This window comes from Heterodontus francisci, chromosome 40 (assembly GCF_036365525.1).
Source record: "Heterodontus francisci isolate sHetFra1 chromosome 40, sHetFra1.hap1, whole genome shotgun sequence".
NCBI classification, from domain to species: Eukaryota; Metazoa; Chordata; class Chondrichthyes; order Heterodontiformes; family Heterodontidae; genus Heterodontus; species Heterodontus francisci.
Window position 1 is genome coordinate 13279544 of NC_090410.1, and position 26791 is coordinate 13306334.

The 26791-nt window shown below is 47.6% G+C and overlaps 1 protein-coding gene across 2 annotated transcripts in view; it reads left to right on the forward strand.

Moving 5' to 3' along the window:
• Nucleotides 1-26791, forward strand: part of LOC137353101 (mitogen-activated protein kinase kinase kinase kinase 5-like) — a 143546-nt gene that overhangs the window by 91215 nt on the left and 25540 nt on the right. The window contains exons 8-19 of one of the 2 annotated variants that reach the window (XM_068019088.1): nucleotides 310-382; nucleotides 930-1061; nucleotides 4691-4753; nucleotides 6606-6687; nucleotides 8869-8997; nucleotides 9743-9821; nucleotides 11713-11768; nucleotides 12806-12870; nucleotides 13386-13430; nucleotides 14533-14581; nucleotides 16000-16198; nucleotides 25802-25890. In XM_068019088.1, the coding sequence (XP_067875189.1) occupies nucleotides 310-382; nucleotides 930-1061; nucleotides 4691-4753; nucleotides 6606-6687; nucleotides 8869-8997; nucleotides 9743-9821; nucleotides 11713-11768; nucleotides 12806-12870; nucleotides 13386-13430; nucleotides 14533-14581; nucleotides 16000-16198; nucleotides 25802-25890 (1061 nt within the window). The remainder of the gene's footprint in view (nucleotides 1-309; nucleotides 383-929; nucleotides 1062-4690; nucleotides 4754-6605; nucleotides 6688-8868; nucleotides 8998-9742; nucleotides 9822-11712; nucleotides 11769-12805; nucleotides 12871-13385; nucleotides 13431-14532; nucleotides 14582-15999; nucleotides 16199-25801; nucleotides 25891-26791) is intronic. The other variant, XM_068019089.1, reaches the window with a different exon arrangement.

Below are 26791 nucleotides of genomic sequence, written 5' to 3' on the forward strand. Positions count from 1 at the left end.
GGAAGGGCTGTCCTGGGTGTGAAGGGTAGGCCTAAGTGTGAGGCAAAGGCCTGTTCTGCATGTGAAGGCCTGGCCTGGATGTATGGGTGGGTTACCCACAGTAAATTTTTTACCTCAGTTGTGCTGTTGTATAAAGATACGCAGGAAAGGTCACACACAGAGGGAGGGAAAGGAAAGGTCATCGTTAAATAAATGAGGGGGAGGGAAATGACCTTTCCGTCTCGGTGGGAAGGAGCAATGATGAGCCCTTGGTGATACACATGCAGTCTGAACCCTGCAACTGCTTAATTCTCCCTCTCTGTTTTCCAGCTGATTTTGGGATTTCGGCTCAAATCACCGCCACCTTTGCCCGAAGAATGTCCTTCATCGGAACACCGTACTGGTACGATTGAAATCTGGGATTTGGGAAAGCTGCTCGGGGCATTAAATTCCAGTGGGGTGGGGAGGGGAGAGAGGCAATGTTCCTAAAGGGGTTTCCTGTATTTTCATTTCCATTTTGATTGGCGGTTTTTCCCAAGCCGAGTTTTCCGTCCTTCACCCGACCTGGAACCAAAATGTCAGCTGATTAATCAGCATCTGGGCCTCTGCTAATGTCCCCTCTGGGGTTGAGGGGCCCCCAGCCCTCCAGCAGTGCCCCTTGAGGGTGTAGCTTTGATCCCTCCGCCCATAATCCCTGATGGTCATACGGCTCACAATTTACATGGTTTCTAATGGGTTTTGTTTGACTTCACCATCTTCCCTGTCACCCGTCTTATCCATTCCCCATTGCTTCACCCCTCTATCCATTCTCTCCACTATTTCACCCTCTGTTCCTTCACGCCTCTACCTGGCCTGGGTTTAATTCCATAGATTGAATGAACGATAAGGAGCTGCTTTGACTCACTAATAACTGTTAATCGTGCTCCGTCTGTTTCCGGATCCTTCCGCAGGATGGCTCCTGAAGTAGCTGCTGTGGAGTTCAAAGGTGGCTACAATGAGCTGTGCGACATCTGGGCGGTTGGCATCACGGCCATTGAGCTGGCGGAACTGCAGCCCCCCATGTTTGATGTTCATCCTTTGAGGTGGGTGGTGTTTGCCATTTTAATAAGGCCTCGTCTGGAGTGTTCATTTTGGGTGGAGAGCTTTGCCAATCGGACTTGTTGACCCATCGTTGTGTCCATTGAGATTTGTTTTAGTTCCAGGATGTTAAGCCTTCGGTGCTCTCCAAGACGCTGTGCGTTGCCTCTTTAACGGCCATTTCTCTCAGTTGGCACAGGCTTGGTTCTTGCCAAGACACTTCATAAGAACATAAAAAAAGTAGGAGCAAGAGTAGGCCATGCAGCTCCTCGAGCCTCTGGCCGAATCCTGCTCCTACTGTTCTTAAGCCCCTTGAGCCTTGCTCTGCCATTCAATGGGGTCATGGTTGAACTTCTATGCCGACTCCACTTTCCCGCCCTCTACCCATAATCCCTTGACTCCCTTCAAGCCCCAACTTATCAATCTCTGTCTTGAATATACTCAACGACAGCTCTCTGGGGTAGAGGATGCCAAAGATTGACAACCCTCCGAGTGAAGAAATTTCTCTTCATCTCGGGCCTCTACCCTGAGACTATGAGCCCTCGAGCTGGATTCTCCAGCTTGGGGAAACAGTCTCTCAGTGCCTACCCTGTCAAACCCTCTCAGATTTCAATGAGATCACCTCACATTCTTCTAATCTCCAGAGAATATTGGTTCATTCTATTCACTCTCTCCTCAGAGCACAGCCTTCTCATCCCGGGAATTGCCAACCCACTTGTAGGCCCTTCTATCATCCTTGATCATTGGAGACTGTTTCAGAGATCTCTCGCCTCAGCACAGTGTGAGGGGGTGCTCTGCCCTTTAACCAGACTGGCACAAGCAACGTTCCTACAACCGCAGTCTGGGCCCACCCACGCGCTCTGGGATTCACCCGCCATCCTGAAGACTGTGGGTTGCCCGGGGCGTGGGCGGCAGTTTCACAATGAGCTGCTTTGAACTTATTCTAACTGCCGGCGAGAAAGCTAACCCTTTGCTCCTGTCAGAGAAAGAACTTGTATTTATATAGCGCCTATCATGGCCTCAGAAAGTCCCTCAGCACTTCACAGCCAATTACCTTTTCAAAGTGTAATCACCGTTGCAATGCTGGAGGTGCGGAAGGCAATCAGTGCACAGCAAGATCCCACGATGTGATCATGACCAGATAACAGGTTAGAAAATCATCTCAGGTGATGGTGTAAAATGGGATTGTCTGCACATTGTACTCAACGCCTGATAATTAATTCCATTGCAGGCAATGGGACTGCATACCAGTCACTGCATGTAACAGTCAGCCGATCCAGTACCGCCTGAGTCAAATTTCTTCTCCAATCTGTTTTAGTGATGGTGATTATGGGATAAATATTGGCCAGGACTCCCTTTCTCCTCTTCAAAACTATACTGTGGGATCTTTTACAGCCGCCAGAGAGGCCAGACTGGGGCCTCAGTTTAGGCCTCACTGGAAAGACAGCACCTCCAATAGTGCGGCACTCCCTCAATACTGCACTCAGAATGTCAGTCTGGATTATGTGCTCAGTCCTGGAGTGGGCCTCGCACACGTAAGCTTCTGACTCAGGGGCAAGAGTGCTACCCACTGAGCCACAGTTACTGCAGGAGGAAGCATTCCCAATACAGGCACAATCAGTGACCAGTATTCCCAATTTCACCACAGCCAGCGTCAGTACGTTCTGACATTCTCACAGGACTTCAGGCCGGTTCTAAAATGTTCAGAATCACGAATTCCTGATTCAGAAGCCAGTTTGTGAGGTCAGGACGGGATTTTTCCCCACGGGTTTCCGAAGCCCGCTCCGTGTGGGAATTTTCCCCAGAGCGGCCTATTAATGACCAGAGGGTGGGAGGCCTCTCAAAGCTGGAGGGCCAATCAGGGGCCTTCCATCTGGAAAGCAGCAGCAGGATGCCGTGGCAGGTAAGTGAGGGAGAGGGCGCTTCAAAATGGCGCCCTCTCCAACTTTTTTTTCATAAGGGCCTCTGCAGCCAGGCCGCCACTGTGGGGGCCGAGCCCCGATTCAGGGCGGCCTGCAGCTGCTGCTACTGCACCCAGGCAGGCAGGTAGGCCTAAGCCTGCCTGGAGTACTGGCTCCTGCTCGGCTGAAAGGCCGCCTCCAGGCAGCAAAACAGGCCTCCTTCAATTGGCCTTAAGCAGCCCTTAATTAGTTTAATCAGCTATCCACTGCATGTGGGTAGGGAACCCTGATGCAGAAACTTCCCTCAAACCCCCTCCCCCAAATCCTGCCTCCGGGAAAATGGGCCCGGGGGTAGGATGGAGCCTGGGAACCAGCACGCTGGCTGGTGGCGCTATTTTTAGCAACCACCTCTGTCATGGCTCAAAATCCAGCCCTTAAATTCCAGTTGTAGTCTTTGAAAGCCAGATTCTCAGGAACTGAGAGATTACACCTATCAGAAAAGACTGAACAGCCAGGAGCTCTTATCCCGAGAAAAGAATAAGGCTGAGAGGTCTTTAAAACTCTGAAGGGTCAATAGGGTAGACGTAGAGAAGATGTTTTCACTTGTAGGGGAGTCTCAAACTAAGGGGTCATAAATATAAGATATTCACTAATAAATCCAATAAGAAATTCAGGAAACGCGTCTTTACCCAGATAGTGGTTAGATCGTGGAACTCACAATCACGTGGAGAGTTTGGGTGGTCAGCACTTTAGTGGGAATGGGGTCCAGCCTGTAGGAAGCGGTTTTCAAGATGGACAAGATGAGAAGGGAGAGGGGAATGCGTGAATGCGTAGCCACCCAACAGTCCGGAATGCACCACGTGAGGGAACAAACAAGCCGCCCACACAAGCCATATTCTCCTTAAAATGTGGGGCCGCACGTGCAACAGAAATTAGAGGCAACACTGGTTGAGATGAATAGTATCGATGCATTTAAGGGAAAGCTAGATAAACACATGAGGGAAAGTAATGGAAAGATTCGCTGATAGGGTGACGTGAAGTCGGGTGGGAGAATGCTCGAGTGCAGCATAAACACCAGCATGGGCTAGTTGGGCCGAATGGCCTGTTTCTGTGCTAACCATTCTTGGGTCGAATTTCTGCTTTGGATGTAATCGGTGATTCGGGTGCAAATTGTGTCCAAAATTGCGCTAGTTTTGAAAAGTGTTTTTATTTTCTCACATTTCCTCTCATACTCATTTGCATATTGCTACACACACACACGCACATGCACACACACACACACACGCACGCACGCACACGCGCGCACACACACAGACACACACACATGCACACACACACACACACACACTAGTGATCAGGAGCAGGAACCCTGCCTGATATTCCTCTCCTTAATCCAGGGGTATTGAGGTAAATTGTAGCCCCTGAGATGAACCCCTTCTATCTCAACACAGACCCAGATCAAACCGGAAATTGGGGATATCTCTCAGCCTTTCTTTCTCTCCTCTGTTGGGGGTGGAAGGTTGGGCAGGATGTACTTCAAATGGTTCGGTCAATCCCTGAGATTCCTAAACTCTGGAATGAGGAGAATTAGTCACCACCCAGCGAGGTGGAGGGAAATCTCTCTCTCTCTCTCTCACTGTATCTTTCTCACTCTGTATCTGTTTTTCTCCATCTATTTCATTGTCTCTCTGCCTCTAAGGCCAGGGAAGTAACATTCTCTCTATTTTATCCAGGGTTCTCTTTCTAATGTCTAAAAGTGGTTACCAGCCGCCCAAATTAAAGGATAAAGGAAAATGGTGAGTTCAGCTCTGGATCTTTACAACAGGGTATTTTCACCGTTAACAACTGATAAGTTTATTTATATTAATTTTTTTTTTCTGATCTATGGTTCCCAGTCTTCTCTCTGTTATGATTTGGGCTCCATCGCAATACGGTTTACTTGTGCTCTGCACAAATCGTCAAGCACACAGATAGTGTGAGCAAAGCTCAGTCTTGTGCACAAAGTATTCGGAGAGTGGCCTCTGAGAGAATAATGAGCCCCTTTTAGTTTGGTCAAAGGGTTTTAAGGTGTGTCTTAAAGGAAGAGAGGGTGGTAGAAAGGCAGTGAGACTCAGGGAGGGAATTCCAGAGCTTGGGTCCCAGGCAGCTGAAGGCACGGCCGCCAATGGTGAAGCAGTGAAAACTGGGGATGGGCAAGAGGCCAGAATTAGAGTACAGAATTCTCAGAGGGCTGTAGGGCTGGAGGAGATCACAGAGATGAGGAGGGGAGAGGCCATTTGAACACAAGGACACAAAATCAAGATTTTTCAGTGATGGGCAGTTTTAAGGGAGCTTTAAACTTACTGCTTGAACTTGTATGTTGAGCTAAAATGCACCCATTGCAGGGGAGAGTGGATCTTAAGCAGTGGATGAGAGAAGATTGGGATGAAAAAGGCAATGGATGGACATAGATCAAGTTACGAGGTAGAGGAGCTTGGACTTTGAATAGGGCTGATCCAACGTTGTAGCAGGGGTAGAAACCTGATCAGAGAAATTCAAATAGGAAATTGTGAGAAAGATGGCCATTTAGGAAGTGACAACAAGCTCAAGGGCTTTGGAGGGGAAAGGGAGGTTGGAGATGGGGTGGTAGCTTGCAAGGATAAGGAAGGGCGAATAATGGGTGTTTCAGAAGTGAAGATACCTAAGGAGAGAGAACCATTTCGAATTTCACCAGCAGAGGGGCCAGGAAAGGAACGTGGCTGGTCAGCAGTTTAGTGGAAATGGGGTCCAGGCAGTCGGAGGTGGGTTTCATGAACAAGATGACAAGGGAGAGGCGAAGGGAGGTTTATAGCAGAGGCAGTTGAAAAGTTGGGGACAAAGAAGTCCATTCTGAAATAATCTCCAGGCAGGGGGAAGAATGAGGCCTGATATCACTTGATGTGGTCTAGCCATATCTGATGTGAATGTGCATCAGGTATGCTCCAGTCTGCGCCTTTTGGATTTGAGGTGGGGGCCACACCAGGAGGAATCAACCAGGGTGTAGAGAGAGGACTAGAGCATGAAGATTTGGGATTTGAATGGAGAAAGAACCAACAACTGGGTGAGATTGTAAGCCTAGAATTTCTGAATGAGCTGATAGAGGTCTTTAAAATTATGAAAGAGTTTGATAGAGTAGATGTGGAGAAGGTTGTGGGGGAGGCCAAAACTAGGTCACTAATAAATCCAATAGGGAATTCAAGAGAAACTACTTTATCCAGAGATTGGTTAGAATGTGGAACTCACTACCAAAAGAGGTGGTTGAGGTGAATAGTATAGACGCCTTGAAGGGGAAGCTAAGTGGGCACATGAGGGAGAGAGGTATAGGAGAATATGTTGATAGGGTTAGATGAAGAGGATTGGGCGGAATCTCGTGTGGTGCATAGACACTGGTATGGACCAGATGGGCCAAATGGCCTGTTTTGTGGTGTAAATTCTATGAAACTCTACACCTTGCATGGAGCCCATCAGTCAGCCAGACACACACACTCAATTTCCTCTTCCTCTGATTAATGTAGAGAAGTGAAGGGGTTAACCTGCCAGTTTGGGGCAAGGGGTGGGGTGGCAGAGTGAGATATTGACCTTTCGGTAAGGCAGGCAGAAGGCATGACCTTTGCCCTTTCCCCCCCTCAGGAGTTCAGCGTTCCACAATTTTGCCAAGCTGACATTAACGAAGAATCCAAAGAAGAGGCCAGCCGCCAGCAAGATGCTAACAGTAAGTACAGCCACGGATCCCAGGTCTCGATGTGGACCCCACATCTTGTTGCAATCTTAGCCTGCAGTCACACATTGACAGGTCTGCGCATTCATGGCAGATATCTCACTCTGCAGCCTGTGGATCATGATCTGATCCCTTCACATTGATGGCAAATCCCTTCCCTTGCCCTTTTGCTGTCACAGTGAGAGAACACAATGGAGGCAGAACTATCCCAGGATCCATTGCAGCAGTGAAAGCCCTCTATTAAAACTCTCGGCCTTTTATTCCCTCCTGATGAGCAGGAAAGAACTTTGTCCTTTAAATACGTCTAAATAGTGTACAGAGTCTATAGAAAAAGCATCTGTATGAACTGTAGGAAACAGAACTCATGACTGAAACTACAGCAATGTCTCCCGATAAAAGCAGGGTGATCTCCAGGCATGACTGATGGGGGTAATTATCCAATCATCTCCATTCTGGCCAGGAATAGTGACGTCTTTATATGCAGCCAGCTACACACTTCTGAAGAGGAAATGAAGTCTGGAAAACTGCAAACATATTAAGGAGATGCACTAGAATGACCAGAGGGTTGAGGGACCTCAGTCATGCAGAAAGATGATTGAAGCTAGGAATGTTCTCCTTAGAACAAAGAAGGTTAAGGGGAGATTTAATTGAGGTGTTCAACATTACAAAGAACAAAGAACAAAGAAAATTACAGCACAGGAACAGGCCCTTCGGCCCTCCAAGCCTACGCCGATCCAAATCCTCTATCTAAACCTGTCGCCTATTTTCTAAGGGTCTATATCTCTTTACTTCCTGCCCATTCATGTATCTGTCTAGATACACTGAAAAGACGCTATCGTGCCCGCGTCTACCACCTCCGCTGGCAATGCGTTCCAGGCACCCACCACCCTCTGCGTAAAGAACTTTCCACGCATAGCCCCCTAAACTTTTCCCCTTTCACTTTGAACTCGTGTCCCCTTGTAATTGAATCCCCCACTCTGGGAAAAAGCGTCTTGCTATCCACCCTGTCTATACCTCTCATGATTTTGTACACCTCAATCAGGTCCCCCCTCAACCTCCGTCTTTCTAATGAAAATAATCCTAATCTACTCAACCTCTCTTCATAGCTAGCGCCCTCCATACCAGGCAACATCCTGGTGAACCTCCTCTGCACCCTCTCCAAAGCATCCACATCCTTTTGGTAATGTGGCGACCAGAACTGCACGCAGTATTCCAAATGTGGCCGAACCAAAGTCCTATACAACTGTAACATGACCTGCCAACCCTTGTACTCAATACCCCGTCCGATGAAGGAAAGCATGCCGTATGCCTTCTTGGCCACTCTATTGACCTGCGTTGCCACCTTCAGGGAACAATGGACCTGAACACCCAAATCTCTCTGTACATCAATTTTCCCCAGGACTTTTCCATTTACTGTATAGTTCACTCTTGAATTGGATCTTCCAAAATGCATCACCTCGCATTTGCCCTGATTGAACTCCATCTGCCATTTCTCTGCCCAACTCTCCAATCTATCTATATTCTGCTGTATTCTCTGACAGTCCCCTTCACTATCTGCTACTCCACCAATCTTAGTGTCGTCTGCAAACTTGCTAATCAGACCACCTATACTTTCCTCCAAGGGTTATGAAGGGTTTTGATGGAATAAATAAGAAGAAATGGATTCCACTGGCAGGAGGTAACCAGAGGGCACAAATTTAAAGTAACTGGCAAAAAAAGCAGAGGGGGGGAGATGAGGAGAATTTTGTATACACAGTGAGTTGTTGTGATTTGGAATGCTCTGCAGAATGCAGTAGGACCAGATTTAATAATAACCTTCAAAAGAGAATTGGTAAAATACTTGAGAAGGAAACATTTTACAGGTCCATGGGGAAAGAGCAGGGGAGTGAGATGAATTGGATAGCTCTTTCCGAGAACCAGCATGGGTATGACGGGCTGAATGGCCTCCTTCTGTGCTGTATGATCGTACAAACTTAGAATAATTTATAAATTGTGTATCTCTCCATCCCAACATCTCTTCCTTTCTCTTTCATTCTCTCCATCTCCCCTGCTCTCCCTCTTTCTCTCCCTCCACTTTGTTTTCCTCTCTCCCCCTTTTTCTTTCTTTCTTTCTCCATCTCTCTCCTTTTCTCTTGCTCCACACCCATTTCCCCTGTTTTGCTTGTTCCTCTTTAGCATCAGTTTGTGGCACAGTCTGGCCTCAGCCGAGTACTGGTGCATGAACTAATCGACAAGCTTCGGAACCCAGAGAAGCACTCCAGCCTCCAGGAGATGGATGACGATGACCTTGAGGTACGTTACACTGTGAGTACCTGTGCTGACTATTCCTATACTTGCTGGGGTCCAAGGGGTGGGGCAGGGCCTTCTCGATACTGGGGCCTAGGGAACGAGCAGTAACTCCCCCTCCTGGGGCCAAGGGGAGATCCAGACCTCCTCTTATTAGTGTCGTCACAGAAGACTTGCAGGCCCACCCCTCCTACTGGGATTGAGGCCGGTGTTGTCACCTCCCCAGCGCAGCACAGGGAATGATAGAGATCTATTCCCGTCCCTTCCCCCCCCCCCCCCCCCACCCCACACAACTCAGACAGCTCCCCCACTTCCTGTTCAGTGAAATGGGTCAAGGCAGCTTATAGTAAACAACTTGACACAGTTGCCCAGATGTTCCATACTTGCCAAGAGTTGCTATCCCCCCTCTCTGACATCTCCCCCCACAGTGGCCTCTACCTGAGTTTGGCTACTAATGTTTCCGGCTGTGTTGCTCTTGTGACTCTGAATTAGTCTCAGTAACAGGGCAGGGATTCGAGTCCTCTGTGTACTGAAAGAATTGGAGAATATCTGTCCTGGGAGTGTTTGATGGGACGGTGTAGAGGGAGCTTTAACTCTGTATCTAACCCCCATCTGTACCTGCCCTGGGAGTGTTTGATTGGACGGTGTAGAGGGAGCTTTAACTCTGTATCTAACCGCAATAAGTAAGTGACACAGCACATGAGATATTGGCTCTTGGATCAGCCGAGACCTCTGACCTTATGACACTTTCTCCTCCCCACAGCCTCCTCCTGCTGTCCCACGTAGGATTCACTCGACTAACCGGCACTCGCAAGCAGAGAGAACAAACTCGGAAATAAAACGTAAGTTTTGGACTTCCCTGAACACGTGGAGTTGACCCACCAAAGTGTCTGCTCTCTGGTCTGTGCTGCCGAGCAGTTTAGTTTGAAAATAACTCTACAATGGATTGTACAGGTGTTTGATAGATTTTCTTCTTAAACCTCAAGCCCTGGGTTTTCCCTACCGCACCTCAGGAAAGTTGAGGCAGGAATTCCGCCCGCTGTCCCCATAAGGATGAATCCAGAACAGCTAGATATTCACATCAGAAAAGACTGAACAGGCTGTGGCTCTTTTCTCTAAAAAAGAGAACAATGAGAGGTGACCTGCTAGAGGTCTTTTAAATTATAAAAGGGTTTGATAGGATAGACGTAAAAAAAGATGCTTCTACTTATGAGGGAGTCTAAAACTAGGGGCTATAAATATAAGATAATCACTAATAAATCCAATGGGGAATTCAAGAGAAAATTCTTTACCCAGAGAGTGGTGAGAATGTGGAACTCACAACAACAAGGAGTGGTTAAGGCAAATAACCTGGATGTATTTAAGGGGAAGATAGACAAACCCATGGGGGAGGTAGGAATAGAAGGATATCTTGATGGGGTTCGATGAAGAGGGGTGGGAGGAGGTTGGTGTGGAGCATAGACACCAGCATTGACCTGTTGGGCCGAATGGCCTGTTTCTGTGTTGTTCATTCTATGTAATTCTATATTTCCTGATTGGAAGTCATTTATTTTTCACTGTGAGGACTTCAAGTCCAATATCCCGCCACTTGCAGAGGCCTCAAAAGGAAAATCCTGGGATCTCCGTTCCCCCGCTCTCTTGACAGTCCCGAGGGGGCAGTGCAACCAAGGCAGGATTTGCTCAGCCCAGTTAGTGAAGAAAAATCTAGGCCCAGGTTGTGAGACTTAGATTCAGGGTTGTCTCATCTAATGTGAAACTGTGGAATGTTTTATCGTCTGATCAAGTAGATAAGGAGAAACTGTTTCCAACGGCAGGAGAGTCAGTAACCAGAAGATATAAAATCATTGGCAAAAAAAAGCTCAGGGAGACCTTTTTTTTTTAAACACAGTGCGTTGTTACGATATTGAACGCACAGCCTGAAAAGGCAATGGAAGCAGATTTAATAACTTTCAAAAGGGGATTGGATAAACACTTGAAAAGGAAACGTTTCTGGAGCTATGGGGAAAAGAGCTGGAGGAGTGGGGACCAATTGGATAGCTCTTTACGAGACCCAGCACTGGCAGGATGGGCTGAATGGCCTCCTTCTGGCTATAATTGGATGGAAGGATGGTCTGGGACTCCCAGCCCAGGTCTATCTAGAGCCAATTCACTGAGCTCCCTTTAATAGAGATGTGGTGATTATTTGGGAAGCGAGGGAATAGATTTCAGAAGACAAGCTCATCAAAGGCCTAATGCATGGTGCTAGGCTGGGCACGGAGTGCCCCTTACTGGCAGGTTATGTGCCTCCAGCTGGTTAATTTCCAGCTGTGACCCCCTGGGCACAGCTGCAGGGTCTATAAAAGATTGGCTCTGCAAATGTACACTTCAAATCTCTCGACCTCCATCAACTGGGTGAGAAACTATAGGGAAAGAGTGTGTGCTCCCGATGGGGCAAACAGCGAACCAGCCTGAGCGTTATCTCTCACATGACCAGGCCAGGGGTTAGTGGGTGGGGGTTAGTTAGTTTACACAGCTGTTTTTATTCAAGTACACTTTGGTGGCAACTTGTAGTTTTGTCACTTGTTGGAGTTTTTTCCTCCCAGGTTGAAGTCCTCTTCCTTTGAAACTTTGGATTGGGTTTCAGTGCAAGCAGCTGCAGGGTTTGGCAGGATGGGGCTGGGCTATCAGCTCAATGAGGGGTGAACGGCCCTTACAGATTTGATGGTTTCTGACAACTTGATGATGTTTTCGCAGTTCACAAGATTCAGTTTGAACAAGCCATACAGAGGGAAGAGTGCTGGCAGAATAAGGTGAGGCTTTCAGTGATGTTACCACAATCAACATGGAGCCACCCAGCAGAAACCCACCTTCACCTCTGACTCCCCCCCCCCACCCCACCCCCACCTCAGAATGGTGACAGACAGCAATAGGCACGCTCAGTGGGGACGGGGCGATAAGGGGACATAGAAAGAACAAACGTGCACACACTCAGGACGTCCCAAAGTGCTTTACACCAACGAGGTACTGTGGGAAATGCGGCAGCCAATTTGTGCACAGCAAGGTCCCACAAGCACCAATATAATACTGGCCAGACGATGTATGGGATTGTTCACGTCTACCCAGGAGGGAAGACGGGGCCTCAGTTTAACACCTCATCTAAAAGGCAGTACCCCCTCAGTACTGCACTGGGAGTGGCAGCTGAAATTTTTGTGCTTGTGTTCCTCGAGCGAGACTTGAACCTACGACCTTCTGGACACAGAGCCAAAAGTGTTACCCACTGAGCCACATCTATATGCCACCTCAAATTGCGCTCTTCCTGCCTCAGTACAAAACCCAGAATTACCCAGACACACAATCACCACCCCCACCTCCCCCCACAGAACTCCTGTCCTATGGTTACACCTCCAATTGGACCAGTGTGGATTTATATCCTCAATGTTTTTCCTCCCCTCCTCCAACCAGCTGCTTCTGAGCTAGGTGAATTGTTGGGGGAAGGGCAGGCATGATGCCCCAGAGATAGGAGGTTGGGGGAGATGGGCTCCAGTTTTTTCCTTGCAAGCTGTGGGATGGTGGTCGGTCAGTGGGACAGGAAACCCTGTGCAGTCGGACCAGTCTGACCTTACACACAGTCCAGTATTACTCTGACCCCCACACAGTCCAATACGGCCTCATCTCCTGAGTTCTTTCCCCCCATCATGTCTATGTTGCAAGTCACAGGCTGACTGTGTCCCAATGATGAACACTGGCTCCAGTCCCCTTCCATCTGGGGGAGACTCTGTGAGTCACAGACCCAGAACGTCACAGATACAGTTCGTGACTCTCTGCTGAATTTATTCTCTTCATCTAGGATCAGTCTGTGGAGCAGAATTCAGGTTCTTCACCGAGTGTGTCCATTTCTGGGAGGAGGGACAGGTGAGATGGTCACCTTCAGGGACTGTGAGGCATTTGAGGAAATGATGAATGTGTGGATGCGAGTGTGCCTCTGTGTGAACATGCGTGTGTATATCTGTATGTGCACAAGCACGTGTAAGTGCATCTGTATATTTGCCAGTATGTTTGCATGTGTGTGCATGTGTTTGCAAATGTATATTAGGTGTGTGTTTACATGTGTGTGCAGTTACATGTGTATGTTCATCCGTGTGTATCTGTGTTAATGTTTACTTGTGTGTGTTTACTTATGTGTGCACATGTCTACGTGTGTGCGTTTGCAAGCATGCGTGGTTACATGAACGTGTGTGCTTTATATGTGTACGTGTTTACATGTGTGCACAGTTATATGTGCGTGTGTGCTTACACGTGTGCGGTTACTTGTCTGCGTGCTGCTGCTGTTGGGGAGGGCACTGAGGATCTTGGGGGAACGTGAATCAGGTGTAACAGAAACACGCAAGTAAAAGCTGAAACTCATGACTGATTCTGTCTGTCTGCAGGGAGAAGACATCAGATTCGGACGATGATTACGATGATGTTGCTGTGTAGGTGACGGTTCTTGTGTCAAAGAGTCTGGTGCCCGTGCCACTACTGGTAGTCTGTCATTAACTGATCACCTTCCCCAGTAAAATAAGGCAAACCAAATTATTATAGTGCTCTCTGGAGGTATCTGTCTCGGCAGCGCTCCCTAGGGATATCTCAGCTGTATCAGCCTCGACCGAGGGTATCCAATACCAACAGGGGATATCGCGCCTCTGACAACCCCCCACCAGGCTGTGCCCCCCAGTGCCAATCCATAGGGCCTCCCCCGGTTGCGCTTTGTGCGTCTCCACCCGTTGCTCTGGTGTGGGGGTTGTAGCAGCCTTGCTGGATGGCTTGGGTTGTCCAAGCAGGTTGTGTTTCCCCCAGTCACTGTCACGATTATTGTAATTTTCAGAAATTGACGCTACTCCTCATGCTCTGGGATTTACCACTTCAACCCGGCTCAGGACTAGCCTGAGAAATGGGCAACTTCAGGGGGGTGGGGGGTGGGGGTGGGGGGGGGGCGAGGCTAAAGAGCTGTGTTGCCAATGGGGGTACTGCTGAGGGCAGGAGACTAACACAGAGTGAGGGGGCCAGGGAATGGGGCAATGCCACCTCCTCCTCAGGGCAGCTTGGACATACACCATGAATTCTGGGCGAGGACCCTTCCAAGACCCCAGGACATGCACAGTTCAAGCAACACCACCCCCCCCCCCCCCCCACCCCCGCCATGTACTACAATGGAAGATGTGTTTCTCTTGGTTTATGAGTTTTCCCCCATCTCCCTGTGGGTGGTGACTCTCTGTCTATGTGAGTCTCTCACTTTCTGTCTCAGTGTATGTGCGTGTGTCTCTTAATCTGTCTGTCTTTCTATCTCTTTTAATCTGTTTCAGACTGTGTGGCTCTCTCTCTGTCTGTAAGGGTGCAGTTTAACATCTTCACATAGTATAAAAATTCAGGAACAATCTAACATTGAAACTGGCTCCCAGTCACTCAGGCTCCCAGGTGGATATAACCGGTGCCCCAGCATGTGTGAGGCACTGTCCTCACCACAAGGCCAGAGATGCAATGCACTTGGGGGTGTGTGAGGGTTTGAGTTTAATCTTCTTCTCTGATCTGTCGCAGACTGATGGAGACCCTGCGGGATGACATCCCCCCACCATTACCGCCCAAGGTGAGCAGCACTTCCTAACCTCCAATTAGGGAGCAGGATAGGAGGGGGTGGCCATGGGGAAGGGGGATATCCGGGTCGAACTTTCCTGTTGCAAATTAATTGAAAACTCCGATGTGTAATGTCAGAAATAAGTGGAAAACTGACTTTGCAGGTTACCTGTTAAAAGATGCTGGACTGTTTGGAGACTCCGTAGAATATTCTAGACTGTCTGGTGAATCATTTGTTCAGGCAGCAAATTGTTAATATCTAGCCAGCTTCACCTGCAGCTCCAGCTGTCAGGATGACGAGACGAGGTCAAGCCTATTTGTTTGGACCTGATGCACTGCCATCACATAGCAAGTCATGCTAAGAATCATGGTCACGTGTTGACCATATTAGGAACATCTCAGGCCGTAGGCTATTTTCTGGACCGCTGTGCACCCATGGAGAGGTTTATAGGGCTGGACTGTCCCAAGTCAACGGTCAATGTCCAACCATCCATTCAAGACACCCAGATCCAAGCTGCAGTCCATTAACATTGTAATAGGAGCACAACATCATCACTTTTTAAAATTCGTTCATGGTGTGGGCATCACTGGCCAGGTCAGCATTTATTGCCCATCCCTAATTGCCCTTGAGAAGGTGGTGGAGAGCTCTAGGGGAAGATCATGGTTACTGCACTGCCCAGTGCCCAAAACCCCCACACCAGAAGTGGTGGTCACATGACCCCGGTACACCACCCAATAAGAAAGGCTTACATTTATATAGCGCCTTGCACAATCTCAGGACTTCCAAAAGGGCTTTACAGCCAATGAAATACTTCTGAAGCGTGTGGTCACTGTTGCCATGTAGAAAACATGGCAGCCAATTTGCGCACAGCAAGCTCCCACAAACAGCAATGAGATAATGGCCAGATCATTGTTTGTAGTGATTTTTTGGTTGAGGGACAAATATTGGGCAGGACACCAGAGAGAACCCTCCCCCGATCTTCTTTGGAATAGCGCCCTGGGCTCCTTTACATCCATCTCAGAGGGCAGATGGGTGTCGGTTTAACATCTCATCTGAAAAACGGCACCTCCGACAGTGCAGCACTCCCTCAGTGTTGCACTGGGAGTGTCAGCCTGGATTATGTGCTCTGGACTGGGATTTGAACCCATGACTTTCTGACTCAGAGGTGAGAGTGTCGCACCCACTGAACTACGCAATGCAGACATTGCCCACCCATGGGCTACTTTGGAAAGATTGATTCTAGTGGTTTGAAGGGAGCTTATTTACCAGCTTTGTCCACTTCTAATCTCCCCTACGGTCTTCACCCCATTCCTCCCTATTGACTCTCCTCCAAGGAACGCCCTGATAGAGCAGCAAAGCTAGGACCTGTACCAGACCCTGGTATGTTGACACATTTCCCTCTTTCTCCCCCCACCCTGCCCCCAACACAGCCCAAGTTCCGGAGCAGCTCTGAGGACAGCATTCCCGAGGAAGAGAAGATAAAGACGGTGGACCTTCGCCCACGCCAGTGCTTGCCGACCACGCTGGTCCGATGCTCCAGTGGCCCATCGGCAGCCAAAGCCCCCAAACAGCCCACACCCGGGGGCTCCAGAAGCCCGGTCCATTCCGCCATGAATTCCAGCAGCTCAGGTACTTTGAGTGAAAGGAGCTTCCTTTAAAACACCGGCAACATGCATTAATATCGCGTCTTTAACACAGGGGAACAACCCAAGCCGCTTCGCAGGAAGAAATAAAAACAGAAAAGGCTGGAAATTCTCAGCGGGTCTGGCAGCATCTGTGGAGCGAGAAACAGAGTTAACGTTTCAGGTCGATGCCCTTTCGCCAGAAATGGAAAAAGTTCGAGATGTAACAGATTTTAAGCAAGTACAGAGGCAGGAAAAGGGGGAGGGGAGCAAAGAACATGTGGTAGTGGACTCACAACAAGCAGCCATTATTGAACCAGCTTTATTTACACCTCCCCAACAGAGGGGGCAGCAGAGAGGCCAGTATAACAAAATACTCAGCTACTACAATATACTACAATCCCTCCCCATAAGAAAACGTACACATTAAAATATTGTGTTACATGTACATAATTTCCCAGAATATAATAACAATACCTGACTTTTAGCAGGTTAGCTTACATGCTTGTTGTTACTGTAATCACAACTAAAGCATATATGACCAATATTTCCAGAGTAATTTACATGTAAAAAAAAGTTTTTCTTTAACACCAGTATGCCTTTAACAAAAATATCATCATTTGACAAGAAGTAATGAAAAGAACAAATGATTTATTCTTCCTTCCTATATATTTGCAATTACTCCATCTGCATTCTTTCTCTTTCTTTCTGAGTATCTTCCATTTCCATTAGTTTGACTTTGCTCTCTCAACATCTCAGTCTGTGTCAACCCTGAACTTTAACTAGCAACTCCACTTAATGGTTGGGACTGTGAAATTGATTGAATAGTCTTAATTAAAGACCCTGACTCACTTTACTCTACTCATTCTGTGATACCGACAAACTTTCAGTTTCTTTGTGACTTGCACTTTCTTTCTGACTTTTAATTGGGACTGTAGAAATTTGGACAATGGGAAGTTTCTCATGCTCTCCTTTTGTCAGAATTTTCTCCGTCTAGCAAATGATCTACATGATGCTGAGGAGTCTGTCCCCCGTCTCCACTAGATAATGCCAAATACATACTTCTCACCTCAGTGGTTTTTCACCATGACCTTCCGACCAGCAACTCTCTAAGTTTCATGCATACTGTATCATGACTCATCTTCACTCATCTTGTTTTTCTCTTACTTTGCTATTGACGTCAAGCTTGTCCTAGGAGCGTGTTTAAACACTGACATGTAAGGTGAGCAACCTGTTGTCGACTTTAGGGTTAGTCTGTAAGAGAACATAAAAATGTCCAGCCTGTGTCAAAAAGAAACATGGAAATTACTGCCTAGCTTATCACCTGGAAAATACTTCTGCAAAGACCTCTTCACAATTTGTTCACTTCTTTCTGCAGCACCATTCTGCAGCTGGGTGATATGGTGATATTAGAGTGTGTTTTCAACTCTATTCTTATTCAGAAATATTTCAGACTCTCCTGATGTAAACTGTGGACCTTTATCTGACACCAACACCTCTGGTGACCCATATATTGCAAACCAACTTCTCAAAACATCAATAGTTCTGGCACTTGTGGTAATGAGAAGAGATTTATCTACTTGCTATAGCTATCACCAAAACAAAATACACTTTCAAAGAAATTGACATGTACTCATCTCCACAGTTTTCTTGTGTTTGACCATGGAATGAAAGGAATATCGTTTGGATCATTTCTCATTCTGAGACACACTTTACAACTTTTCAATAACTCTTCAAGATCTCTATCTACCTTTGGATCCCAAAAATAGCTTCTTGCCACTGTTTTTATACAGACTATCAGTGTGTACTCTTGAAGTTCCTTTAACAATGCCTCTAAACCTTGGTGGAATAATGACTCTTAAATCCTATAGGAGACGGCTTGATCTACACTCAGTTCACTTCTAAATGTGAAAAACTCCGGCAATTACTCATCATTATACTCTTTAGACCAGCCATTCACGATATAATTGAACATTTTACTGAGCACCACATCCTTCTGCGTTTCCTCACTAATTTCTCCAGCAGACACTGGCATATTATTTCTGTATGTGAAATAATTCACAGGTAACTCATTGGCTAAAAATGAATCAATCTTCACGGGGAATCTCAAAAGAATGTCCGTATTTGCACGATCTGCTGACTTACGATATTTAACATCGCACTGATGGGCATCAACATCAACGCCCATCTCTGAAGCCGTGCTGCCCCTAGAGATGGTACTCCCTTCTTTAAACCGAATATGATCGTAAGGGCTTGGTGGTCAGTTAACAAAGTGGACCTCCTACCGTACAGGTACTTATGGAACTTTGTAACACCATAAATGATTGCTAATGCCTCTTTCTCAACTTGTGAGTAATTTTACTCTGATTTTGTTAAAGTTGTTGAAGCATATTCTACAGGCTTCTCCACACCGTCTTCCATTATGTGTGGTAAACACCACACCTAACCCCTGTGGTGAGGCATCGCACGTTAAAAGCAATTGTTACTTGGGATCATAGTGGGTCAAAACAGCATCACTAGTCAGTGCTTCCTTCACTTCTTCAAATGCATTCCGACACTCCACAGACCATTCCCATTTGCTTAATTAGAAAACATTGTTACTAGTAGGCAGTGGGTAAGTATCATTTTCAATCACCTTATTTACTGTTTGTTTATAATCTCTACAAATCCAAATGCACTGTCTGCTTTTTTAAATGATCACAATGGGTGCGGCCCATTCACTGATCTTCACCTTATAAATTACCCCTGTTCTTCCTAATGAATTCAGCTCTTTACTTACTGCTTCTAAATGTGCATAAGGCACTGGGCTAGCTTTGCAAAATGTTAGCAGTACATTGTCCTTTATCTTGACTTCGGCCTTGTGATGCCTAATTTTATCATTTGGTCCTCCTTGTTCAAAGACCACTTTGTGCCCTCTTAGCACTGCCTCAATGCCAGACATACACTTACTGATCCCTACTGTAAATAACTCGGCCCAATTTGATCGTATTTTCTTAAGCCAATTCCTTCCCATCGGGGAGACTTTGTTCCCTCCTACTACTACCAATGGCATGTAATGGGATGCATCATCGGATTCCACCCTAACACTAACTTCATCTAACACTGGAATAATAACTAGTCAGTTTCACACTCGTTTTCAGTAAGGGAATGTGTCTTCGGGACTCCTTGTGCTCCCCTTCTAAGATAACAGACACTGCTGCAGCTGTATCAACGATGAAAGTAAATTGTGAATCTCTGACTTTCATTTTTACTGTGGGCACTGGAATTATATCTTCAGCCCGTTTACTCTCATCTTTCATGTGCTGTTTTTCTTACTCTTTGACTGAGTACAACTCGTGATCTTCCTGTTGATAACATTAACTTCTGTTTCCATATCTATCGTATGCACATTCAAGGGGTTCCAGCCTCCTGAACTAGCTTTAGACTTGCCATGACCTTGACCTGGTGCATTGCTGCAACTGGAGCTTTACCGCGACCTGGAGCATTACTGTTTCTTCTACTCCTGCATGCCATCTGGTTTTGACTGACTTTCCCACAGGCACAGCACTTTGACTTAGATGGTTGGTGGCTACTGTGGCAATGGCAATATTAAAATTTCTGACTCTGAGTCTGCTGTGACCTGGTTCCCTCTAAAATATGGTGTGTCTCCCCTGCCGGCTCAGGAAAAGAACTTTCTTGCAATTTGCAACTATCTCTTCCTGCCATTTCCTGTGGCCTCATCGCAGGCCTCCTTCCACATCAGCTCATTGACTTTACTCAAAAGCGTGGCCTGGATTTCACTGTTCTTTAGACCTCCAACGAATGGGTCTCTAAGATTAATTTCTAAGTTCATGCCATACCCACAGTAATGAGGGAGTTTCTTTAATTTGAGAATATAATCTGCAATAGTCACACTTGGCAAACTTTCATGAAATGCAACTTTCAGTGCAATTTCATTCTTAGTCGTGCCATAATAGAAGTCCGGAATCTCATTAATTTTAGAAAAGTCCACAGTGCTGGTGTCTCGTAGGCAACATTGGTTAAAGACCATCTCTGACGCCATCATGGTGAGGAAAGCATTTACTTTATCCTCATCTCCTATTTTATTTACTTTCAGCCAAATGTGTAACCTTTGTTTGTAATTACACCAGTCCTCTTTGTTAGGGATGAATTCCCTCATTCTCCCAAAATATATCTTCAGTGCCATTTTTTAAATTACATACTGTGCTGACTCATTGAGTTGCACCTGAACATGATGTGAACACACAAGGAGTCATCTTTCAAATCACACCAAACTTCCTCAAAAATCAACTTTGGGAGTTCCAAAAAGTGTGTCACAGTGTTCTTCAGACCGTAATATCTCAAATGAAATGAAAAAAAATCAATGCCATCCTCATCGCCATCTACCTGTTGTGTATTTCACTGAGTCAGATTAACATGAGGACTCACAGCAAGCAGCAATTATTGAACCAGCTTTATTTACACCTCCCCAACAGAGGGGGCAGCAGAGAGGACAGTATAACAAAATAGTCAGCTATTACAATATACTACAGAACGAAAGGGAAGGTCTGTGATAGGGTGGAAGGTTAGAGAGATTAAATGACAAAAGGAGATGGTAATGGGACAAGTGGAAGGGACAAAAGATGGGTTGGATTTTGTGCAGCCAATGGGAGTCCCACCTCGGCCGTTTGGGGGACCCCTGGTTGGATTTTATGGCACTTGGGCAAAAAGCTGCCCGAGGCCAGGGTCCCCATCCCTTTAAGGATGGGGAACCCACTTCCAAGAGCTGCCAGCCAATCATAGAGCCGGCTGCTCAGCAGTGGGAGCAGTAGCCACTGCTGGAACTGCAGCAGGCAGTTTATTTTTAAATTCATTCATGGGATGTGGGCGTCACTGGCTATGCCAGCATTTATTGCCCATCCCCAATTGCCCTTGAGAAGGTGGTGGTGAGCTGCCTTCTTGAACCACTGCAGTCCATGTGGGGTAGGTACACCCACAGTGCTGTTAGGAAGGGAGTTCCAGGATATTGACCCAGAGACAGTGAAGGAACGGTGATATAGTTCCAAGTCAGGATGGTGTGTGACTTGGAGGGGAACTTGCAGGTGGTGGTGTTCCCATGCATTTGCTGCCCTTGTCCTTCGAGTTGGTAGAAGTCGCGGATTTGGAAGGTGCTGTCTAAGGAGCCTTGGTGCATTGCTGCAGTGCATCTTGTAGATGGTACACACTGCTGCCACGGTGCGTCGGGGTTGAGGGAGTGAATGTTTGTAGATGGGGTGCCAATCAAGCAGGTTGCTTTGTCCTGGATGGTGTTGAGCTTTTTGCGTGTTGTTGGAGCTGCACCCATCCAGGCAAGTGGAGAGTATTCCATCACACTCCTGACTTGTGCCTTGTGGACAGGCTTTGGGGAGTCAGGAGGTGAGTTACTCGCCTCAGGATTCCTAGCCTCTGGCCTGCTCTTGTAGCCATGGTATTTATATGGCTACTCCAGTTTCTGGTCAATGGTAGCCCCTAGGATGTTGATAGTGGGGGATTCAGCGATGGTAATGCCGTTGAATGTCAAGGAGAGATGGTTAGATTCTCTCTTGTTGGAGATGGTCATTGCCTGGCACTTGTGTGGTGCGAGTGTTACTTGCCACTTATCAGCCCAAGCCTGGATATTGTCCAGGACTTGCTGCATATCTACACGGACTGCTTCAGTATCTGAGGAGTTACGAATGGTGCTGAACATTGTGCAATCATCAGCGAACAGCCCCACTTCTGACCTTATGATTGAAGGAAGGTCATTGATGAAGCAGCTGAAGATGTTTGGGCCTAGGACACTACCCTGAGGAACTCCTGCAGTGATGTCCTGGAGCTCAGATGACTGACCTCCAACAACCACAACCATCTTCCTTTGCGCTAGGTATAATACCAGCCAGCGGAGGGTTTTCCCCGATTCCCATTGACCTCAGTTTCGCTAGGGCTCCTTGATGCCATACTCGGTCAAATGCTGCCTTGATGTCAAGGGCAGTCACTCTCACCTCACCTCTTGAGTTCAGCTCTTTTGTCCATGTTTGAACCAAGGCTGTAATGAGGCCTGGAGCTGAGTGGCCCTGGCGGAACCCAGACTGAGCGTCACGGAGCAGGTTATTGCTAAGCAAGTGCTGCTTGATGGCACTGTTGATAACACCTTCCATCACTTTACTGATGATTGAGAGTAGGCTGATGGGGCGGTAATTGGCTGGGTTGGACTTGTCTTGCTTTTTGAGTACAGGACATACCTGGGCAATTTGCCACATTGCAGGGTAGATGCCAGTGTTGTAGCTGTACTGGAACAGCTTGGCTAGGGGCGCAGCAAGTTCTGGAGCACAGGTCTTCAGTACTATTGCCGGAATATTGTCAGGGCCCATAGTCTTTACAGTATCCAGTGCCTTCAGTCGTTTCTTGATATCACGCAGAGTGAATTGAATTGGCTGAAGTCTGTGATGCTGGGGACTTCAGGAGGAGGCCGAGATGGATCATCAACTCGGCACTTCTGGCTGAAGATTGTTGCAAATGCTTCAGCCTTATCTTTTGATCTGATGTGCTGGGTTCCCCCATCATTGAGGATGGGGATATTTGTGGAGCCTCCTCCTCCAGTTAGTTGTTTAATTGTCCACCACCATTCACGGCTGGATGTGGCAGGACTGAAGAGCGTAGATCTGATCCGTTGGTTATGGGATCGCTTAGCTCTGTCTATCGCATGCTGCTTACGCAGTTTGGCATGCAGATAGTCCTGTGTTGTAGCTTCACCAGGTTGACACCTCCTTTTGAGGTATGCCTGGTGCTGCTCCTGGCATGCCCTCCTGCACTCTTCATTGAACCAGGGTTGGTCTCCTAGCCTGATGGTAATGGTAGAGTGGGGGATATGCCGGGCCACGAGGTTACAGATTGTGGTCGAGTACAATTCTGCTGCTGCTGATGACCCACAGCGCCTCATGGATGCCACAGTTTTGCATTGCTAGATCTGTTCGAAATCTATCCCATTTAGCACGGTGATAGTGCCACACAACACGATGGACGGTATCCTCAATGTGAAGGCTGGACCTCGTCTCCACAACGACTATGCTGTGGTCACTCCTACCAATATTATCATGGACAGATACATCTGCGGCAGGCAGATTGGTGAGGGCGAGGTCAAGTATGTTTTCCCCTCTTGTTGGTTCCCCCACCACCTGCCGCATACCCAGTCTAGCAGATATGTCCTTTAGGACTCGGCCAGCTCGGTCAGTAGTGGTGCTACCGAGCCACTCTTGGTGATGGACATTGAAGTCCCCCACCCAGAGTACATTTTGTGCCCTCGCCACCCTCAGTGCTTCCTCCAAGTCCTGTTCAACATGAAGGAGTACTGACTCATCAGCTGAGGGAGGGCGTAGGTGGTAATCAGCAGGAGGTTTCCTTGTCCATGTTTGATCTGATGCCATGAGACGTCATGGGGTCCAGTGTCAATGTTGAGGACTCCCAGGGCAACTCCCTCCCTACTGTATACCACTGTGCCGCCACCTCTGCTGGGTCTGTCCTGCCGGTGGGACAGGACATACCCGGGGATAGTGATGGCAGTATCTGGGACATTGTCTGTAAGGTATGATTCCGTGAGTATGACTATGTCAGGCTGTTGCTTGACTAGTCTGTGGGACAGCTCTCCCAACTTTGGCACAAGCCCCCAGATGTTAGTAAGGAGGACTTTGCAGGGTCGACAGGGCTGGGTTTGCCGTTGTCGTTTTGGGTGCCTAGTTAGATGCCGGGTGGTCCGTCCGGTTTCATTCCTTTTTATTGACTTTGTAGTGGTTAGATACAACTGAGTGGCTTGCTAGGTCATTTCAGAGGGCATGTAAGAGTCAACCACATTGAAGAGAAGCAGCCATGGCGCCTGAACTGAAAGTAAGTGGCGGTGAGCTCACTGGGGCCACTCAAGCAGGCACCAGCGAGGGATTGAGGTGGTGCGTTAGTGAGGACAGGGTAGGTGGGTGATGGGAGGGGGTGGCCCTTGCCGCTGGGGGCCCTCCGTGGGCCACAAATCTCCCATGGAGGAAGGCCCCTCCCCCCCCAAGCCCACAGAGAGCCCGCCTTGAGTTACTGGGTGACCTCCCTACATAGCAGAGGCACCATTGGCCTTCCCCGCCTTGGACTAAGTTGGAATACGATGGGTACTCCACCCCCACCCCCCCACCTTGCCTTGCAATTTTATGGCCCCTCCCCCCCGCCTCCATTCCAGTCCCTAGGGGCCCGTAAAGTTCAACCTCATGGCTCTAGAGCAGGTGTAAATGGGAAAAGCAGAAAGAGCTCCAGTAGCTGCTGACTGATGGGAGAAATGGTTATCATCAGAAATTGCTGAACTTAATGTTGAGTCCAGAAGGTTGTAAAGTGCCTCATCAAAAGCCGAGGTACTCTTCCATTGAGTTTCATTGAAGAGTGCAGGAGGTCAAGAACAGAGAGGTCAGAATGGAAGTGGGGGAATTAAAATGGCAAGTGACCAGAAGATGTCAGGACAAGTGACCAAATAATTGGCCAAAAAGCTAGGTTTTAAGGATTGTCTTAAAGGAGGAGAAAGAAGTGAAGAGGCCCAGAGGTTTTTGGAGGGAATTCCAGAGCATGGGGCCCAGGCGGCTGAAGGCATGGCCGCCAATGGTGGAGCGATGAAAATCGGGGATGAGCAAGAGGCTAGACCGGGAAGAATGCAGAGATCTTGGAGGTTTGTGGGGCTGGAGGACGTTACAGAGATTTCATGGCGAGACCATGGAAGGATTTGGAAACACGGCTGAGAATTTGAACATCAAGTGGTTGCTTGACTGGAAGTCAGTGTAGGTCAGTGAACACAGGGGTGATCAGTGAACGGGACTTGGTGCGAGTTAGGAGACAGACAAAAGAGTTTGGATGAGCTTTGATTAATGGAAAGTAGAAGGTGGGTGGCCAGTAAGGGCAGCGTTGGAATAGTCAAGTCTAGAGGTTGCAAAAACACGGGTGAAGATTTCAGCAGCAGATGGGCTAAGGCAATGTTACAGAGGTGAAAGTAGGCAGTCCTTGTGGCTGAGTATTTGAGATCTCTTCACATACTCAGCATGTCCTCAAGCATTTCACAACCAATGAATTGCTCTTGAAGTGTTTGACAATTTATGTAGGCCAGTTATGCACAGCAAGATCCCAGAAATAGCAATGAGATAAACCACCAGATCATCAGTTTTAGTGATGTTGGTTGAGGGATAAATATAGGCCAGGATACCGAGGGAGAACTCCCTTACTGTTCGTCTTTGGATAGTGCCATGGGTTCTTTCACATCCACCTGAGAGGGCATATAGCTCTCGGTTTAACATCTCATCTCAAAGACTCCCTCAGTACTGCATTGGAGTGTGAGCATAAATTTTGTGCTCAAGTCTCCACAGTGATTTGGACATGAGAGTGCAAACTTCCATAACCTACAGGGGAATTCATGTGCAACCCCCAACCCCCGCTGACCTTGCTCAGTGCCACCCTGGCTGAAATCAGGGGGTGGAATATGGGACCCTCCTAGTGTTGGTCCATTTTTGGCAGATTTACTTAGCCTGATGCCGGGGTCCTCCTAGGTTTCTGGATCTGAGAGGTGTAGGTCTAATTTTTTTGATTTCTGCCTTGGCAGATCCCAGCCATTGGGCGAGTCACCTTGCCAAGGACACAGGAGGAACGCCGCCAATATTACCACGCAGGAAAGAGAAGAAAGACAGACTGGTAAGTCCCATCAGTCGTAGGACTGGCATAAGAGACCGACTTGTACGTACCATCGCACGATCCACCACCCACTGGTGACTCCTACTTCCCACTCCCCCTGCTAAGGTCCTGGCTGAGCTATTGGGGCATCATAATAATGTCAGCCGTTGCACACTCCCATTCTACTGAAAACCATTAATTCTCATTGGAAACAAGCATGGGAGTTGTAGTGTTTTGAGAATTGCATTGTACATATTGTTCACTCGAGGCTACCATGCACAAATGAGCCAGCAGAGGGAATTAAGAGAGAAAGTGAAAGTAAGACAGAATAAAAAGACTCCATTATATTCAACAACATGCTGCCTCTGGCTCAGTCTTTGTCCCTATTTCTTACCAAACTTGGCTAAACCTCACTCTAGTCCTGAGAACATCGCAAGTCGCTCCAATTCTCCCACCTCCTGGCTTCTATTTGTACCTCAGCCTGGGCAGTCAGCACCCTCGGGCGATTTAATCATGGGGGGGAATCGCCATTGGGTTCAATCTCATCCAGACCCAATGTCCAAGACTGGACAGCAATTGGAATTTCTCCTCAGTCCAAGGAGTGCTGAGGTTAAATATACTGTCCAAGTGGTTTTTCTTTTCTTTTTGGCTTTTTAATCTAAGGAGAGCCTTTGAAGCGCTTTGCAATGTCACTTCACCAGTGGAAATATTTCCCCAAGAATCTCCCTAAGTGGGTGTTGGGTGAGCTCATGAGTATCATGCTTCTTTCAGTGCTTGGTAGGAAGCTGCAGTTCTGCAAGCTGACTTCTGGTGGCGCTGCTGCACCATTGGCAGTCACATGTGCCCTCAGTGCCACCAGCTGGTATTTGGTGGTACTGCATGTTGGGGTTCTACCATCAAATTGCAAGCCTCAAAAAACAGG